The 20708-nt window shown below is 40.0% G+C and overlaps 1 protein-coding gene across 3 annotated transcripts in view; it reads left to right on the top strand.

Moving 5' to 3' along the window:
- The window catches only part of SIMC1 (SUMO interacting motifs containing 1), a 75577-nt gene that overhangs the window by 12646 nt on the left and 42223 nt on the right, over positions 1-20708 (top strand). For all 3 annotated transcript variants that reach the window (XM_055536559.1, XM_055536558.1, XM_055536560.1), the window contains exon 2: positions 18262-19770. In XM_055536559.1, coding sequence (XP_055392534.1) covers positions 18262-19770 — 1509 coding nt within the window. The remainder of the gene's footprint in view (positions 1-18261; positions 19771-20708) is intronic.

Here is a 20708-nt window from a genome sequence, read left to right as displayed (position 1 = left end):
CAGATGCTTTACAGTCTGAGACACTAGGGAAGCCCAACGTGTGTGCGCATATATATACATATATGGACTACATGTTTATTCAGTCATCAGCAGACACTTCTGTTGTTTCCATTTCTTGGCTATTTAACTAATGCTTCAGTGAATGTAGGGGTGCATATATCTTTTCAAATTATGTTTTCATTTTCTTCAGATAAATAACCAGAAGTAGAATTGCTAGATGGATCACATGTTGATTCTATTTTTAATTTGAGGGGAAATTTCTATACTGTTTTCCATAGCACTGTGCTAAACATTAACTGCACTAACAGCGCACAAGGGTGTCCTTTTCTCGACATCCTTACCAACCCTTGCTATTGCCTGTCTTTTTAATAAGAGCCGATTTGGGAGAATGGTGTTGAAACATGTATAATATCATGTATGAAACGAGTCGCCAGTCCAGGTTCGATGCACGATACTGGATGCTTGGGGCTGGTGCACCGGGACGACCCAGAGGGATGGTATGGGGAGGGAGGAGGGAGGAGGGTTCAGGATGGGGAACATGTGTATACCTGTGGTGGATTCATGTTGATATATGGCAAAACCAATACAATATTGTAAAGTTAAAAAAAAATAAGAGCCACTGTTACTGGAATGAAGGGATATTTCATTGTGGTTTTGATTTTTATTTCCCTCATGATTAGTGATGTTGAGCATCTTTTCTTGTGTCTGCTGGCCATCTATAAATGTCTATTTAAGTCCTATGTCCATTCCATATTCCGATTTTTGGCTTTTTGTTATTGAGTTGTATGAGTTCTTTATGTATTTGGTATATTAATCTTTTATCAGATACATGATTTGCTAACATTTTCTCTCACTTAGGAGGTTGTCTTTTCATTTTGTTGATGGTGTTCTTTGCTGTACAGAAGCTTTAGTTTGATGTAATCCCATTTGTTTGTTTTTGCTTTTGTTGGCTTTGCTTTTGGAATCAGATACAAAATAATCACCAAAACTAATGTCCTCCAGCTTACTGCCTCTATTTTCTTCTAGGAGTTCGGTGGTTTCAAGTCTCTAAGTCTCTTGAGTTAATTTTTGTGTATGGTATAAGATAGTAGTCTAGTTTCATTCTTTGGCATGTGGCTTTCCAGTTTTCCTCGCACCATTTATTAGAGAGTGTCCATTGTATAATCTTAACCTCCTTTGTCATAAATTAATTGACCATGTATGCATGGGATTTGTTTCTGGGCTATTTTTCTTAAAATTGATCCACATGTCTGCTTTTATGCCAGAATTATATTGCGTTTGAAATCAATGAGTGCAGTGTCTTCAGCTTTGTTCATCTTTCTCAAGACTGTTTTGGCTATTTGGGGTCTTTTGTGGTTCCATATAAATTTTAAGATTGTTCTATTTCTGTGAAATGTGCCATTGGGATTTTGAAGGGGATTACATTGAATCCGTAGATTGTTTTGGCTAATATGGGCATTTTAACAATATTAATTCATCCAAACCATGAGCACAAAACATCTTTCCATTGTGTTTTCAGTTTCTTTCATTAGTGTCTTATAGTTTTCAATATACAGGTCTTTTATCTCCTTGGTTAAATTTGCTCATGGGTATTTTATTCTTTTTGATACTATTGTACATGGGGTTGTTTTCCCAACTTCTTTTTTAACAGTTCATTGTTAGTGTGTAGATATACAGCAGATTTTTGTATGTTTAGTTTGTACTGTGCAACTTTTTTGAATTTATTTATTAGTTCTTATAGTTTTTTTGATGTGGTTATTAGCATTTTATATATTGTCCACAAATAGTGAAAATTTTACTTCTTCCTTTCCAGTTTGGATGCCATTTATTTCTGCATCTTGCCTTATTGATCTGGCTAGGACTTCCAATACCATGTTGAATAAAAGTGACAAGAGTGGACATCCTTGTCTTGTTCCTGATCTTAGAGGAAAAGCTTTCAGCTTTCACCATTGAATATGATGTTAACAGTGGGTTTGTCACATATAGCCTTTATATGTTGAGGTGTGTTTCCTTCTCTACCCACTTTTTTGAGAGTTTTTGTCATAAATGAATGTTGAATTTTGTCGAATGCTTATTCTGCAATTGTTGCTATAATCTTGATTTTTATCCTTCATTTTGTTCATGTATATCTTGTTAATTGATTTGTGGGTGGTGAACCATCCTTGCATTCCTAGAATAAATTGTTGGGTTTGGTTTGTTATTATTTTGTTGAAGATTTCTGTATCTATGTACATCAGTGATATTGGCCTGTACTTTTCTTTTGCTATTCTTGTTTGGTTTGGAAGCATTCCTTCCTCTTCAGTTTTTTGGAAGAGTTTGAGAAGGATAGGTATTAAATCTTATTTAAATATTTTGTAGAATTCACCAGTGAAACCATGGTCCTGGACTTTTATTGGGGGATGGGCAGTTTTTGATTACTGATTCAATCTCATTATTATTAGTAATCTGTCTGTTCACATTTTCTATTTTTTCATGATTCAGGCTTATCCTTCCTTCTACGAACTCTAGGCTTCACTTCTTTTTCTAGTTCCTTTAGTTGTAAAGTTAAATTATTTATTTGCGATTTGTCTTGTTTCTTGAAGTAGGACTGTATCACTGTCAAGTTTCCTCTTAAAACTGATTTTGCTGCATCCTGTAGATTTTGGTAAGTTGATTTCCATTTGCATTTGTCTCAAGGTATTTTTTTTAACTTCTCTTTTTCTTAAATTTATTGGGACTTTTTTTTGTTAAATAGGATCTATCCTGGAGAGTGTTGCATGTGCACATAAGAAGAATGTATAATATCTTGCTTTTGGCTGGAATGTTCTATATATATTAAATTAATCTGCCTAGTGTGTCTTTTAAGACCAGTGTTTCCTTATTAATCTTCTGTCTGAATGATCTGTCCATTAATGTAAATGGGGTATTAAAGTGTATCACATTTTTATTGCTGTCAGTTTCTCCCATTACATCTATTAATATTTGCTTTATATATTTAGGCGGAGAAGGCAATGGCACCCCACTCCAGTACTTTTGCCTAGAAAATCCCATGGACGGAGGAGCCTGGTAGGCTACAGTCCATGGGGTTGCTAGAGTCGGACACGACTGAGTGACTTCACTTTCACTTTTCACTTTCATGCATTGGAGAAGGAAATGGCAGCCCACTCCAGTGTTCTTGCCTGGAGAATCCCAGGGACGGGGAAGCCTGGTGGGCTGCTGTCTATGGGGTCGCACAGAGTCGGACACGACTGAAGTGACTTAGTAGCAGTATATAGTTAGGTGCTATGTTGAGTACGTAAATATTTACAAATATTATATCCTGTGGTTGGATTGACCCCTTTATCATTATGTAATGCCCTTCTTTGTCTTTTACTACAGTCTTTATTTTAATGTTTATTTTGTCTGATATAAGTATAGTTACCCAATCTTTCTTTTGGTTTCCATTTGCATGGAACATCTTTTTCTATCCCTTCACTTTTAGTCAGATTGTGTCCTAACATCTGAAGTAAATCTAACAGGCAGTATATGTTTGTTTTTTCAATGTCTTGTTTTTTTTAATCCACCTAGCCACTCTATGTCTTTTGAATGGAGAATTTAGTCTGCTTACATTTAAAGTAATTATTGATAGGTATGTAATTGCTGATAGATATGTACTTACTGCCATTTTGTTAATTGTTTTCTGGTGGTTTTCTGGTTTGTTTCTGTTCTGCTTTCTTACCTTGTGATTTGATGAGTTTCTGTAGTGTTATGCATACATTCCTTTCACATTATCTTTTATGTTCATATTAGAGAGTTTTGCTTTGTGGTTACCATGAAGTTCACATATAGGTTCTGGTTCAAGACAGCAGAGTAGAAGGATGTACGCTCATGCCCTCCTGTGAGAACACCAAAATTGCAACTAGCTTTTGAACAATCCTTGACAAGAGAACACTGGAACCCACCAAAACAAGATACCCCACATCCAATGACAAGCCACAATGAGACAGCAGGAGGGGTACAATCATGATAAATATGACAAAGGAACTGGGAATCCCTAGGGAATCTGGCCTTCAAGGCCAATGGGCTTTGATTATAGGACTTCCACAGGACTGGGGAAAATAGAAACTCCAGTCTTGGAGGGTACAAACAACATTTTGTGTGCACCAAGGCCCAGAGGAAAGGAGCAGTGACCCCATAGGTTACTGAACCAAAACTACTTGCTAGTGTTGGAGGGTCTCCGGTGGAGGCATGGGTTGGCAGGGGCTCACCACAGGGACAGGCACACTGGCAGCATCAGGCAACAAAGGTCCCTCTTGGTGTAAACCCTCTTGGAGTTCACCATTAACCTTATCATAGCCCATAGATGCCAGGGCAGGGTTGCCTCAGGCCAAACAACTACCAAGGATGGAGTACAACCCCACCCATCAGCAAATCATTGGATTAAAGCTTACTGAGCAAGACCCTGCCCACCAGAGCAAGACCCAGTTTTTCCCATTGCCAGTCACTCCCATCAGGAAGCTTCAGTTCAGTTCAGTCGCTCAGTCCTGTCCGACTCTTTGCGACCCCATGAATCGCAGCACTCCAGGCCTCCCTGTCCATCACTAACTCCCGGAGTTCACTCAAACTCATGTTTGTTGGTGATAGCATCCAGCCATCTCATCCTCTGTTGTCCCCTTCTCCTCCTGCCTCCAATCCCTCCCAGCATCAGGGCCTCTTCCAATGAGTCAACTCTTCGCATGAGGTGGCCAAAGTATTGGATTTCAGCTTTAGCATCATTCCTTCCAATGAACACCCAGGACTGATCTCCTTTAGGATGGACTGGTTTGATCTCCTTGCAGTCCAAGGGACTTTTAAGAGTCTTCTCCAGCACCACAGTTCAAAAGCATTAGTTCTTCTGCACTCAGCTTTCTTTATAGTCCAAGTCTCACATCCATACATGACTACTAGAAAAACAATAACTTTGACTAGACAGATCTTTGTTGGTAAAGTAATGTCTGCTTTTTAACATACTGTCTAGGATGGTCATAGCTTTTCTTCCAAGGAGTAAGCATCTTTTAATTTCATGGCTGCAGTCACCATCTGCAGTGATTTTGGAGCCCCCCAAAACAGTCTGTCATTGTTTCCATTGTTTCCTCATCTATTTGACTTGAAGTGATGGGAGCAGATGCCATGATCTTAGTTTCTTGAATACTGAGTTTTAAGCCTTTTTTTTTTTCACTCTCCTCTTTCACTTTCATCAAGAGTCTCTTTAATTCTTCGCTTTCTTCCATAAGGGTGGTGTTATCTGCATATCTGAGGTTACTGATATTTCTTCCGGCAATCTTGATTTCAGCCTGTGCTTCATCCAGCCTGGCATTTCGCATGATGTACTCTGCATAGAAGTTAAATAAGCAGGGTGACAATATACAGCCTTAACATACTTCTTTCCAAGTTTGGAAGCAGTCTGTTGTTCCATGTCCAGTTCTAACTTTTGCATCTTGACCTGCATACAAATTTCTCAGGAGGCAGATCATGTAGTCTGATATTCCCATCTCTTTAAGCATTTTCCAGTTTGTTGTGATCCATGCAGTCAAAGGCTTTGGCGTAGTCAATAAAGCAAAAGTAGATTTTTTTCTCGAACTCTCTTGCTTTCTTGATGATCCAACAGATCTTGTTTATTTGATCTCTGATTCCTCTGCCTTTTCTAAATCCAGCTTGAACATCTGAAAGTTCATGGTTCACATAGTGTTGAAACCTCACTTGGAGAAGTTTGGCATTACTTTGCTAGCATGTGAGATGAGTGCAATTGTGGGGTAGTTTGAGCATTCTTTGGCATTGCCTTTCTTTGGAATTGGAATAAAACTGACCTTTTCCAGTCCTGTGGCCACTGCTGAGTTTTCCAAATTTGCTGGCATATTGAGTGCAGCACTTTCACAGCATCATCTTTCAGGATTTGAAATAGCTCAACTGGAGTTCCATCACCTCCACTAGCTTTGTTTGTAGTGATGCTTTCTAAGGGCCCACTTGACTTCGCATTCCAGGATGTCTGGCTCTAGGTGAGTGATCACACCATTGTGGTTATCTTGGTCATGAAGATCATTTTTGTATAGTTCTTCTGTATATTCTTGCCACCTGTTCTTAATATCTTCTGCTTCTGTTAGATCAGTACAATTTCTGTCCTTTATTGTGCCCATCTTTTCATGAAATGTTCCCTTGGTATCTCAAATTTTCTTGAAGAGATCTCTAGTCTTTCCCATTCTACTGTTTTCCTTTATTTCTTTTCACTGATCACTGAGCAAGGCTTACAGACTGATAATTACCTAAAATGTAAATGGATCAAATGTACCAACCACAAGACATAGACTGACTAGGCAGATGAAAACATGTGCATGTATACACTTCCACTTACCACATCACTCTTTCTGACCCCCCTAGATTGTATGTAATTATTTTCTATTGTTAAGTGAATCATATTCTTATTATGGCTTGCAGTTATACTTGTTTTTTTCCTGGCTATTCATTTTGAAAACTGATAAACATCTTTCACTATGGTGACTGTGTAACTATTAGTCACTTAGTACCATTGTATCATGATTTGTCAACAGAGAAATAATAGAATTCTATATCACCAAAACCATAATTTAATAGAAAAACCTGTAATCACTTTTTAAAATCCAGATGCATATCAGAGTTATCCTGAAATTTTTTGAAAAATACAAATACTCATGTATTGCTTTTTTTATCTCCAGAGTTCAGATAGGTTTCTAATAAGCAGTCATGTTTAAAAACAACTGGACTATATGATGATCTTTTACTTTTATCTAGTTTGTTTCACTTTTTCTATTTAAAATTCAGTGCTTTCTTTTCATTTAGTTTGTTTTCCAATTTCTCCATCTCTTTTTTTTTCTGGTGTTCTTTCTCAAGCCTTTATCAAGTTTAATAGAAAAGCTTTTGTATGCATATATATAACATGTGTAATATATATTTTTTAGAAAACTTACCAATTTTTGCCTAAAAATTTATGAAACTTTTATTCCACTTGTTTGACTTAGTATGAGTAGAGTGCTAGATTTCTAATTAAAAAAACAGATATGCAACAAGCAACAAAGGTTTACTATATAGCACAGGGAACTATAGTCAATATCTTCTAGTAACCTATAATGGAAAATAATTTCAAAAATAATATTTGTATGTAAGTATGACTGAATCACCTTGCTGTGCACCTGAAACAGTGTAAGTCAATTATACTTCAATAAAATATGTATATTAATAAAAAAGAAGTCAGACATAAAAGGCCACATAATTATGATTCCATTTATATGAAATATTAGGATGGGCAAATTCATAGAGACAGGAAAAGGATATATAGGTCAGATAGATGGAGATTGATGTAATAGCTATGTTACTAGTGCTTAATTAGAATAAGCCTCATGGATCTGTAGCTCCATTTGGCTCCCCAAAACTATAATTAAACTTAATGCTCCTTTGTCCCCTTCCTCGGAGAAGGCAATGGCACCCCACTCCAGTACTCTTGGCTGGAAAATCCTACGGACGGAGGAGCCTGGTGGGCTGTAGTCCATGGGGTCGCTAAGAGTCAGACACAACTGAGCGACTTCACTTTCACTTTTCACTTTCATGCATTGGAGAAGGAAATGGCAACCCACTCCAGTGTTCTTGCCTGGAGAATCCCAGGGACGGGGGAACCTGGTGGGCTGCCGTCTATGGGGTCGCACAGAGCTGGACACGACTGAATCGACTTAGCAGCAGCAGCAGTCCCCTTCATACTTAACAAGTTTCAAGTTAAAAGCCTGCAGGGTAACCTTACTATGGAAAAAGCTGATAGGATCTTTAGGGAAGAAGGCTTAAAACAAAGAAAGGGAACTCTGAGTTCAGCCCTTGGTTCTAGTTTCACCAAATAATGAAGCCATTCCATTTACCTTGTTGGAAAAGAGTGTATCTCTATTATTTTCAGTCTTGTTGAATGGAAGGTCCATATGTGAGGTATGAAAGATGAGCTTTCCCCCTGAAAATTTTTTTTTTAGATTCAGTTGATGTTTCTTGAGCACTTTTGCCATTTTCCAAAAGATGCTGTGCCAGTCATTATGGCATTATACTCAGTCCTAGTGGGAAAGATAAGCAACTGATATTGGAATATTGTAAAAAGACCTGGACCTAGGAACTTCTTCCTTCAGCAATATGACTGACTGACTTTAAAGGGATCTCTGCTAAAACAACAACTAGATTCTGAAAGAAACTTATTTTTCCTGCTTGCTGGGTTGGCAGGAATTAACAGAAATCTCGAAGGAGAAAAGTAAAACCAAAATCTTGAGATAACCTGGAGTGGTGAAGAGCAAATCCCATTATCAGCACCATAATCAGGAAGTAAGTCTTGGACCAGCCCCTTGAAGCTGTAAATAAATGAGACTTCTCATTTAAACAGATCCAGAAACCTAAAAGTAGTTTGCTTTCTGGGTTTTAATTTTTATAGCTAGAAAATATGAATAATATTCACCTCACAGGGTTGTTGTAAGGCATCTGGGTCAGAAAATAGGGTTATTGGGGTAGACAAGGGCTTTATGGGCTTATTGCTGTGTTTCATTCTGCAGATGCAAACTGTTAGAGGGCCTTCTTGTTGTTTAGTTGCTATGTCACGTCCAACTCTTCCGTGACCCCATGGACTATAGCCTGCCAGGCTCCTATGTCCATGGGATTTCCCAGGCAGGAATACTGGAGTGAGTTGACATTTCCTTCTCCAGGGAATCTTTCTAACTCAGGGACTGAACCTGAGTCTCCTGCATTGGCAGGCGGATTTTTTTACCACTAAGCCACCAGGGAAGCCCATTGGAGAGTCTTAGTCATCTGTATTTCCATCTGATGACAAAATTATTAAAACTAGAAAGAAAATTTGTTATCCCTGAAAACTTAGAGTAATATGTGATAAAATGCAAATTACTTAATTAGGAGTTAGGACTATCAGAGGACAATGAGATGAGAGGGTAAACAAACAATTGTCATTAGATTAAATTTATTCATTTATCTAATGAGTTAATAAATACTATGAGTTGAGTCTAAAACACTATGTAAGGGTACAGGATACAAGAATAAGTTACTGTCTAATGAGGGGAAGGATATGGAAGTGTTCTGTGATATGCACTAAAGTGATATTGGTATGTACAGAGTGCTTTGAGTAATCAAAAAGGGAAGCAATAAGCTCTCCAAGGTTGAGCAATGCAGTTGAATTGTGCTTGCAATCTGTGAAACTCTTTGACCTGCCAAAATACTCTCTGCTGCCGCTACTGCTAAGTCACTTTAGTCGTGTCCGACTCTGTGCAACCCCATAGATGGCAGCCCACCAGGCTCCCCCGTCCCTGGGATTCTCCAGGCAAGAACAGTGGAGTGGATTGCCATTTCCTTCTCCAATGCATGAAAGTGAAAAGTGAAAGTGAAGTTGCTCAGTCGTGTCTGACTCCTAGCGACCCCATAGACTGTAGCCTACCAGGCTCCTCCGCCCATGGGATTTTCCAGGCAAGAGTACTGGAGTGGGGTAGTTAAAAATCAGGCAGATTTTTAACTAGTGTCAGGGAGACACTAGTGAGAAATCGACTGAAAGATAGCTGCATAGGGCAATATCTATGAATTTGCTGCTCTTTTAACAGACTGCATTCCCTAATCACTTGCCACTTAAGTGACAAAGCTGAAATGTTTATGGTTTTGAAATGTCAGGAGATAGAGGTAAAGGATAGCAGAGCAGCAAAGAATTAGGGCTGCAATCCCTAATCTCTTGAAGCAAGAAAATCACAGGAAGGGCAAACCCCAAAATTAAAGTAAAATCTCTGCCCAAATGAGAACCACCCTGTCCCTCACCACCAAAAGGTCAGGTTAAAAGGGTAGCAGCTGGAAAGCATAAGAACAAAGATACCAGCACCTACATTGTGTGAAGGAGATGAAGCTTGCAGTTTGACTTCAGGCAGACTAACTACTAGAGCAACAACAACAATGAAGGACAATTTTTGGAAGAAAACGATCAAATCATTACATGTATCTATAAAACTCAATTTTCAACCAAGAATTACTAGACATTCAAAAAAACAGAAGTGTGACTCATTCTCGGGGAGGAAACAAAAGGAGGCAGTCAATGGAATCTGACAGAAATGAGCTTAAGTGTTGGATTTAACAAAAACTTCAAAATAATTACTATAAGTACATTTATTCGGTTAAAGAAAATAATGACATCAGTGAGTGAATAGATAGAAAATCTCAGCAGAGAAATGAAAGCTATAAAAAGCAGAAATTCAGTTTATAAAAACAGAAAATTTGGATATAGAGAGACATCCACAGGGAAGGCAGTGTGAAGACACACAGGGAGAAGATGGCCATGTGATGGGAGTGCTGCATCTGCAAGCCAAGGAGTGTCGCAGACTGCTGATGAGCAGAAGCTAGATGAGCCCAGGAAGTCACCTCCCCTACAGCCGTTAGAGCATGGCCCTGCTGACACCTTGATTTTGGACTTCAGAGCTGTGAGACAATAAAATTCTGTAATTTTTAGAAAAGAAAAGTTCAGGAGTTTAAAAATACAGTAACTAAATTTTTAAAATAACTAGATGGGCTCAATGGCAAATTAGGAAAGAAAGCAGGTGATGGCAGGTGGGGAGGGACAGAGATGTTTGAGATAGAACAGTAGAAACCACCCAAGTTTAAGAATAGAGTACAGTAAAAGATGGAAAAAATTGAACAGAACATCAGAGATCTGCAAGGAAATGCCAAGTAATTAAAAAAATAGAGTCTTTTAAGGAGGGGTGGGTATAACTGTAAAAAAATTTTTTTTTAAATAATGGCTGAAATTTTCTCAAATTTGGTGAGGAAAAAAATGAGTTATACATCCTAGAAGCAGAGCAGACTCAAGATGAACACAAAGAAAACCACTACTTTACTGTCCAGAAAAAAATATGTTATATAGGGACTTCCTTGGTGGTCCACTGATTAGGAATCCACCTGCCAAATGTGGAGGACACAGGTTTGATCCCCTGTCCAGGAAGATCCTGTGGCAACTAAAAACCCATGCACCACAGCTACTGAGCCCGCACTCTAGAACTCGAGAGCCACAGCTAGTGAAGCCTTTGTGCTCCAGCGCCAGTGTTCCACAACACGAGAAGCCACTGCAACGAGAACTCCGTGCATCTCAACTAGAGAGTAGCCCCCACTTGCTGAAACGAGAGAAAAGTCTGCATGGCAATGGAGAACCAACACAGCCAAAAATAAATAAAATTATTAAAAAAAAATAAGGACAAAATAGTGACAGTTTCAGATAGAATGAGAGAATTTACCATTAGCACTCTTGTACTACAAGATATTTTAGCTGAAGGGAAGTTACACCAAATGGCACGTTGGATCTACACAAATGAAGGAACTAGGAATTGTAAATGTGTATAAAGGAAAGTATTTTCTTCTATTAATTTCCTTAAAAATGAATAACTGAAAGTAAATACTTATACTATATATATATAAGTATAATATATATGACAACAAAAATAAAGAATGGGGCACAAAGCAAGAAATATTTTGTAAGATTTCTACTTTTTTATCTTGAGTATTTTAATATTTTTCCTAAGTACACTGGAATAAATTGAATCTGTATACTGTAACCACATGAAAAGTGTAAAAGTGTTAGTCACTCAGTTGTGTCCAACTCTTTGGGACCCCATGGACTATAGCCCTCCAGGCTCCGGTGTTCATGGAATTTTCCAGGGAAGAACACTGGAGTAGGTAGCCATTCCCTTCTGCAGGGAATCTTCCCAAGCCACGATCGAACCCAGGTCTGCTACATTGCAGGCTGATTCTTTACTATCTGAGCCACAGGTAACCACATCAGTCATGTCCAACTCTTTTCGACCCTTTGGACTGTAGCTCACTAGGCTCCTCTGTCCATGAGATTCTCCAGGTGAGAATACTGGAGTGGGTTGCCAAGCCCTCCTCCAGGGGATCTTCCAACCCAGGGATTGAATCCATGTCTTTTACATCTCCTGCATTGGCAAGTGGGTTCTTTACTTCTAGCAGTACCTGGAAAGCCCAAATAAGAGCTGAAGAGAGGAGTTAGACTGTAGCCCACCATGCTCCTCTGTCCATGGAATTCTCCAGGCAAGAATGAACACTGGATTGAGTTGCCATTCCCTTCTCCAGGGGATTTTCCTGACCCAGGGATCAAACCCAGGTCTCCTGCATTGCAGGCAGATTCTATACCATCTGGGCAACTAGAGAAGCCCTTGAGTAACCATTAAAAATATAATTAAAAAATAAATAGCTAGAACCCCAACAGAGGAATTAAAATGGAATTCCAAAATATATATGATTAACTCAAAGGAGAGTGGGATAGGAGGAACAGAGGAAGAGTTAACAGATAGGACAAATAAGAAATAAATATATGGATGTAGATATAAAAGCAAATATATCAACAGTTAAGTGTAAATGAACCAAAAACTAATCAAAAGGCAGAGGTGGTTAGATTGGACCAAAAAAGCAATAACAACTATTAGCTATTTATATGTGGTGCACTTTAAATACAAAGACACAAATACGTATGTGGAGAATACAAAGATAGAAATACACTAGGCAAACAGTATGCCTAAGAAGGGTCTCTATTATTTACCAGAAAAAATAGACATCAGTACAAGGAAGATTGCTGGAGACTTGAGAGGATAAATGTTGTTTAAATAATGATAAATGGATTAATACATTAAGAAGGTAGAATAATTTTAAGTATATTATTACACTTAATAAACAGAATTTCAAAATATGTGAAGCAAAAACTAACCAAACACAAGGGGAAAATGGTCAAACCCACAATCTTAGTTGGACACTTTAATACACTCTAATTAATAGCACAACTGCATTGCTTCAAAGGTGAAGAAAGTCAAAGATCCAAAAGTTGTCAACAGCCATGACCTAATTGACATTTATAGCCAACAATTGCAGAATGCACATTTTTTCCCCCAAATATACAAGGAACATTCAGCAAGTAGGCCATGTGTTAGGGCATAAAACAAGCCTCAGTGTAGTTCAAAAGATTGAAATCTTACAGGGTTTTGTTTTCCGACCATAGTGAAGGTAAGCTTGAACTGCATGATAATAAAATGACTTTGTATTAAAAATTGTGGGATGAAGCTACAGCAGTACTTACGGGAAAATTTTTAGCTTTAACTGCTAATGTTAGAAAAGAAAGATTTCAAAAATCAAGTTATCTAAGTTTCCAGAGATGGGAATACCAGACCACCTGATCTGCCTCTTGAGAAATTTGTATGCAGGTCAGGAAGCAACAGTTAGAACTGGACATGGAACAACAGACTGGTTCCAAATAGGAAAAGGAGTACGTCAAGGCTGTATATTGTCACCCTGCTTATTTAACTTATATGCAGAGTACATCTTGAGAAATGCTGGGCTGGAAGAAGCACAAGCTGGAATCAAGATTGCTGAGAGAAATATCAATAACCTCAGATATGCAGATGACACCACCCTTATGGCAGAAAGTGAAGAGGAACGAAAAGTCCTCTTGATGAAGGTCAAAGAGGAGAGTGAAAAAGTTGGCTTAAAACTCAACACTCAGAAAACGAAGATCATGGCATCTGGTCCCATCACTTCATGGGAAATAGATGGAGAAACAGTGGAAACAGTGTCAGACTTTATTTTTCTGGGCTCCAAAATCACTGCAGATGGTGACTGCAGCCATGAAATTAAAAGACGCTTACTCCTTGGAAGAAAAGTTATGATCAACCTAGATAGCATATTGAAAAGCAGAGACATTACTTTGCCAATAGAGGTTCGTCTAGTCAAGGCTATGGTTTTTCCAGTGGTCATGTATGGATGTGAGAGTTGGACTGTGAAGAAGGCTGAGTGCTGAAGAATTGATACTTTTGAATTGTGGTGTTGGAGAAGACTCTTGAGAGTCCCTTGGACTGCAAGGAGATCCAACCAGTCCATTCTGAAGGAGATCAGCCCTGGGATTTCTTTGGAAGGAATGATGCTAAAGCTGAAACACCAGTACTTTGGCCACCTCATGCGAAGAATTGACTCATTGGAAAAGACTCTGATGCTGGGAGGGATTGGGGGCAGGAGGAGAAGGGGACGACAGAGGATGAGCTGGCTGGATGGCATCACTGACTCGATGGACGTGAGTCTGAGTGAACTCCGGGAGTTGGTGATGGACAGGGAGGCCTGGCGTGCTGTGATTGATGGGGTCGCAAAGAGTCGGACACAACTGAGCGACTGAACTGAACTGAACTGAAGCTTCCACATTAAGAAAGTAGAAGAACTTCCCTGGTGGTACAGTGGATGAGAATCTACCTGCCAATGCAGGGGACACAGATTCCATCTTGTCCAGGAAGATTCCACGTGCTGTGGAGCAGTGAAGCCCAAGCACCACAACTACTGAGCCCACACACCTAGAGTCTGTGCTCCAGGACAGGAGAAGTCACCACAATGAGAACCCATGCACTGCAATGAAGAGTAGCCCCTCAGCACAGCAGTGAAGACCCAGCACAACCAAAGATAAATACAAGATGAATACATTTTTAAAAAAAAATTAGAAAAAGAAGACAAATTCAAACCCACAGTAAATAGAATGAAGGAAATGATAATGATAACAATAGAAATAAAGGAAATAGATGAAAAACCTGGTCCTTTGTAAATATCAGTAAAATTGATAAACTTCTAGCTAGGCTGATCAGGGGGAAAAATGCAAAGGACATAAGTTACCAATATTGAGCATAAAAAAGAAAATTGGGGATAAATCTATATGGAGTTTAGAATTTAAAAGGTATTAAACACATTTTGAATGACTTTATGCTAATAAATTTGACAATGTAGATGAAACAGACCAGTTTCACAAGTCACAAAATTAACACGAGATGTAGAAAATGTTAATAGCCTTATGTCTTCCAAATTTTAACTACAAAGCAAATTCTAGGCCCAGATAGCTTCACTTCTGTAAACACTGAAGAAAGATGTGGTACCAATCCAACACAGCCTGAATAGAGGGGGTGAGAATAGTTCCCGAGTCACTTCAAGAAGCCAATTTTATTTTGATAGCAAAACCAGTAAAGGACTATAAGAATAGAAAACTACAAACTAAGGGGAAGGGGACGACAGAGGATGAGACGGTTGGATGGCATCACCGACTCAGTGGACATGACTTTGAATAAACTCTGGGAGTTGGTGATGAACAAGGAGGCCTGGAATGCTGCAGTCCGTGGGGTCACAAAGAGCTGGACACGACTGAGGGACTGAACTGAACTGAATATACCTCAAGAATATGTAAAGATTCTTAACAAAATATTGATATGTTAAACCAAACTGTTGAAAAAGAGTAATACATTATAACCAAGTGGAGTTTTCCCCAGGACTAATTTAACATTAGAAAATCAATGAATATAATTTTTGATATTAATAGTACAAGGGAAAATCATAAAATAACAGGTACAGAAAAATCATTTGACTAATGACCATTCCCAATTAAAACTCTCAGAAAACAAAATAAGGAAACTTTCTCAACATGATATGGGGCATCTATGAAAACAACACAGCTAACATGGTACTTAATGATTATATGTCTGCTTTCAGCACTTTTATTGAGAATTGTACTGAATGCCTTAGCCACTGCAATGGTGACGAAAGGAAATAAAAGGCATGCAGATCGAAAAGGAAGAAGTAAAACTCTTTTATTTACAGACATGATTTCTTATATGGAAAACCTTAAGGAATGTATATAAAAAAGTTACTTGAACTAGTAAGTGAATTTAGCTAAATCAAAGGACACAGGGATAATACACATGCATAAATCAATAGTATTGCTTTATACTAGCAATGAATAATTGGAAAATGAAAAAAAATTTTCCATTTTCAATATTATTTAAAAGCATCAAGTTCTTTGGGATCAAAAGAAAAGTTTTGGGGACTTCCCTGGTGGTTTAGTGGATAAAACTCCATGCTCCCAATACAGGAGGCCTGGCTTTAATCCCTGATCAGGGAACTAGATCCTACATGCTGCAAATACAACACGGTGCAACCAAATAAATAAATATATTTTTTAAGTGTTTCTTCAAGAGAGAGATATATGTGTAATTATAGCTGATTTGCATTGCTGTATGGTAGAAACCAACACAATATTGCAAAGCAATTTTCCCCCAATAAAAATAAATTTTTAAAAAAGTGTTTACTATTTAAAAAGAAAAAGGTTTGTACAGATGCAGTGGGGATATAAGGAAGGAAACAAATACTTTGAGACCAGAAGTGATCTGGAAGAATTTTCAGACACAGTGATATCTGTGCTGAGTCTTGAAAGACAAGTAACTTTCAAACAATCAAACAGATAATAGTCATTTCAGGCGAAAGAAAGAACCATAAGCAAACATAAAGATAGAAATACTGAGAAAGCATGGCATATTTAAGGATCTGAAGTATTTATATGTGATTTGCTCAAATGAGGAAGAGAAATCAGGAAGACACTAAATTATGAAGGACTCTAGCTCAGCTAAAGGGCTTCCCTGATGGTTCAGAGGTTAAAGAGTCTGCCTGCAATGTGGGAGACCTGGGTTCAATCCCTGGGTTGGGAAGATCCCCTGGAGAAGGAAATGGTAACCCACTCCAGAATTCTTGCCTGGAGAATCTCATGGAGGGAGGAGCCTGGTAGGCTATAGCCCACGGGGTCGAAAAGAGTCGGACACGACTGAGCTACTTCACTTTCACTTTCTAGCTCAGCTGGTAAAGAATCCGCCTGCAATACAGGAGACCCCAGTTCGATTCCTGTTGTCTGGAAGATCCCCTGGAGAAGGGATAGGCTACCCACTCCAGTATTCATGGGCTTCCGTGGTGGCTCAGACAGTAAAGAAACAGCCTGCAATGTGGGAGACCTGGGTTTGAACCCTGGGTTGGGAAGATCCCCTGGAGAAGGGAATGGCTACCCACTCCAGTATTCTTGCCTGGAGAATTCCATGGACAGAGGAGCCTGGCAGGCTATATAGTCCATGGGGTTACAAAGAGTGGGATACGACTGAGGGGCTTCAACTTTTTCATGAGTCTTACTAAGGCCTTTGTCCTTTATCCTGTACCTCATATGGTGGGTTTTAAGTGAAAGAGACATGATAATATTGTGTTTTAGGAGTTGGCCGTGGCAGAGGAATTAAATTCAGACCCTTATAGCTATTTATGTTGAGTTCAGCTAGCAGTAGAGAGGCAGTGATACTCTATGGCTGCTTCTTAGGAATGAGGCATTTGGTTTCATCAAGCAATCCCTATTCCAGGATGAGATGCATGCCAACTTCTCACTTGACTCACTCAGAATCCTGTGTCCAGCTTTGGTACTGTTGACAGTGGTAACCATCACATTTGCTAAAAGAAATAGCGTGGAAACTGTGGTAGCAGCAATAGCATTGGTAGCCCAGCAGTTGCTACCTAATATACCAGTGGCAGTGGTACCCAACCAAGTGAAGACACACCTGGAAGAGAGAGCAATATTATTCCTGGCTCCTGACACAGAGGTTGTTTAAGTACCTCAACTAGCATCATTAGGCTTTATGAACTGCTTTGGTAGTGAAGATAGAAGATATTTTTGTAATTAATGTAGGCTTAAACTTACACTGGTTAGGTTTATAACTCTTATTGTATTATCCTCCATATCTGACTATAAGCTGATTATACATTGAATGAGGTTGTACATTCTTAGGGCCTAACAGGAAAAGAAAGAAACAGGCCTGGGTGTGAGTGTCTTTCTCTGCTTCATAGCTAAATAATTCGTAACCCTCTGAACTCTAGTTTCCCAATCTGTATAATGGAGATGATAATGCCTTCCTGATGATAAAATGCCTTCCTGATAGGGTAACTGTGAAAATTAAAGATGTATAGAAGTACTCACCGTGTTCTTAGCACAAAGTAGATTCTCTTGTACTAGCTTCCCTTCTTTCGCTTCTATTGTAGGTTATCCTATGTATTTGCTTTTCCAAACAAAGGTTGCTTTTCACTTTGACTTAAGGTTGAAATCTTCCCTACTACTCCCCAGTCTACCGTGGATCATAAAACATTTCCCTCTGTGCCCTCTGTTATGTGCTTATGGTCTTTGGATACTTTAAGAAGGTATGGAAGTTGGCAGCTTTGACAATACTGAAATTTTGACCAAAGGAAATAAACTAATACTTACGTTATACAAGATACTTAAATTGTCAATGAAATGAAAAGGTAAAATAGGTTTAGCCTTAAAAGCTAAGCTTTAAGTCCTCTTAGAAAAAGCTAAGACACCCCATCCCCCACTTAACCTCTTATCTTCTCACAATCCTTCAACAGGACTTCATTGACTTAACTAGAGAAACCAGACCAAGGGCAAAGGATCGCAGTGGACTCTGTGTGATTGATCTGACAGGATCTGAGGAAGAAAATAGACCTATTGCCACTCTTGACTTGACTCTAGAACCTGTTGCTCCTTCCCAGAAAGAGCCAGCCAGTCTTCAAGCATGTGCTAGCCTCTGCAGCAAAGAGATAACGGAAGGGTGGGTGGACAGAAGCTCTAGGCCTGCAGCACAGAGAATCATCAACAGTGATCCTGTGGTTTTGGACCTTTTGGAAGAAACAGCATTCGAAGGTCCCCAGCCACCCATGTCTATCAGTGGGGACTTTGTTTACCCAGTAGAGCCGAACTGTAGCTCAGCCGTATTCAAAGGTGACCTCAGCTTCTTGGCAAGCCTACAACCCTCTTCAAATATTCACTCCCTCCCCCAAACCAGCAATAATAGTAGCAGTAGCAATCAAAGGATACCCTTGCCATGCCCACAGCAAGATGTGCCATACCCACCACAAGCCTTGCCATGCCCACTGCAAGCCTCGCCATGCCCACTGCAAGCCTCGCCATGTCCACCTCGAGCCTCCTCATGCCCACCGCGAGCCTTGTCTTGCCCATCACAAACCATGCAGTACCAGCTACAAACTTTGTCTCGCCTGCCTCAAGAAGAGCTGTGTCCTCCTCAAGACACGCCCTGCCCTCAGAATGTGCCAGGCCCCCAGCAGGGTATGCCGAGTCCACCTCATGGTTCATCATGGCATCCTCAGCGCTCACTAAGCCCACCTCAACACTCACTGGGCCCACCTCAAGATGCACCAGCTCCACCTCAGAAGATATCATATCTGGAAGATGTGGCCCATCTACAGGATGTGCCACAGTCCCTGGGAGACATGCCACAGTCGTCAGGAGATATGCCATTGTCACCGGCCAGCATACCACAGTCACCGAGAGACATGCCAGTGTCTCTGGTCAGCATGCCACAGCCACCAGCAGATGTGCCACAGTCACCGGTCAGCGCTCCTCCATCACCAGGACATGCGCCGCCGTCACCAGCAAGTGTACCGCATTCATCTAGAGAAGTCTCATACTTATCAGGAGATGCCCTTCATTCACCTGGGGACATGTCACGCTCATTGGTAGACATGCCACCCACAGTTGGACACTTGGCTCATTTACCAAAAATCAGGCCTGCCTCTCCCCAGAATGACATACAGAACCATGACACCCCTATGGATGTCTCAGCTCCATCCTCTCCAAGCTCCTCTCCCAGCCCACAGTCCCCAGAGTTTGAGACTTCCTTAGAGAAAGTTCCTTGGCTCTCTGTCACAGAAAATCCAGCCAGAAAAGAGAGATCACTGTCAGAGCCTGTCAACCCCGGGTGTGCCCTGATACAGACACAGATACCACAAGGTGGGCTGTACAACAGACCGTGCCTACATAGACTGAAGTACTTCTTACGGCCTCCGGTGCATCACCTCTTCTTCCAGACACTAATACCAGATAAAGACACAAGAGAGGTGAGCTAACATGCCTTCCTTGGGGATCAAGTGTCCTTTGTACAGGCCTTGTATATGCACACATGAGAGAACAGGACCAGTTGAGTTTCACATTTTTAGAAATGTGCACTAAAGAACTGATGCCATCCCATGTAGAATCAGGTCTGGGTTCAAATTCAGCCTCACACTTAGAAACCAGCATTGGAGACATCACTTTGTTGTAGTTCAGTCGCTAAGTCATGTCTGACTCTTTGTGACCCGATTGACTGCAGCGTGCCAGGCTCCTCTGTCCTCCACTATCTCCCAAAGTTTATTCTGATTCATGTTCATTGAGTAGGTGATGCTATCTAACCATCTCATCCTCTGGTGCCCCCTTCACCTTTTGCCTTCAATCTTTCCCAGCATCAGGGTCTTTTCCAATGAGTCGACTCTTTGCATCAGGTGGCCAAAGCATTGGAGTTTCAGCTTCAGCATCAGTTCTTCCAATGAATATTCAGGACTGATTTCCTTTAGAATTGACTGGTTTGATCTCCTTGCAGTCCAAGGGACTTTCAATAATCTTCTCCAACACCACAGTTCAAAAGCATCAGTTCTTTAGTGCTCAGCTTTCTTTGTGATCCAACTCTCACATCCATCCACAACTACTGGAAAAACCATAGCCTTGACTAGAACTAATATCCCACATGCCATGGGGCAACTAAGCCCATGTGCTGCAACTCCTGAGCCCATATGCTGTAGAGCCCACATACCACAACTAGAGAGAAGCCCATGTGTTGCAACTAGAGAAGCTCATGCACTGCAACTAATAGGGGTTTCTATATAGAAGCCCCTAAAAGCCGGTTTCTAAGCTATATAGTAAATTCGCCCAGTAACTTCTTAGCCAGGCTCTATGCTGCCACTTCATTCCTTAATTAAGGACCTTAATTCCTCTGAGTCTTTCTCTTTAGCTCTAGAATGGG

Source organism: Bubalus kerabau, chromosome 10, assembly GCF_029407905.1.
Source record: "Bubalus kerabau isolate K-KA32 ecotype Philippines breed swamp buffalo chromosome 10, PCC_UOA_SB_1v2, whole genome shotgun sequence".
In the NCBI taxonomy this organism is placed as follows: domain Eukaryota; kingdom Metazoa; phylum Chordata; class Mammalia; order Artiodactyla; family Bovidae; genus Bubalus; species Bubalus kerabau.
The sequence above is the reverse complement of the archived record's forward strand: the minus strand, read 5'-3'. Positions and strand labels throughout refer to the sequence as shown.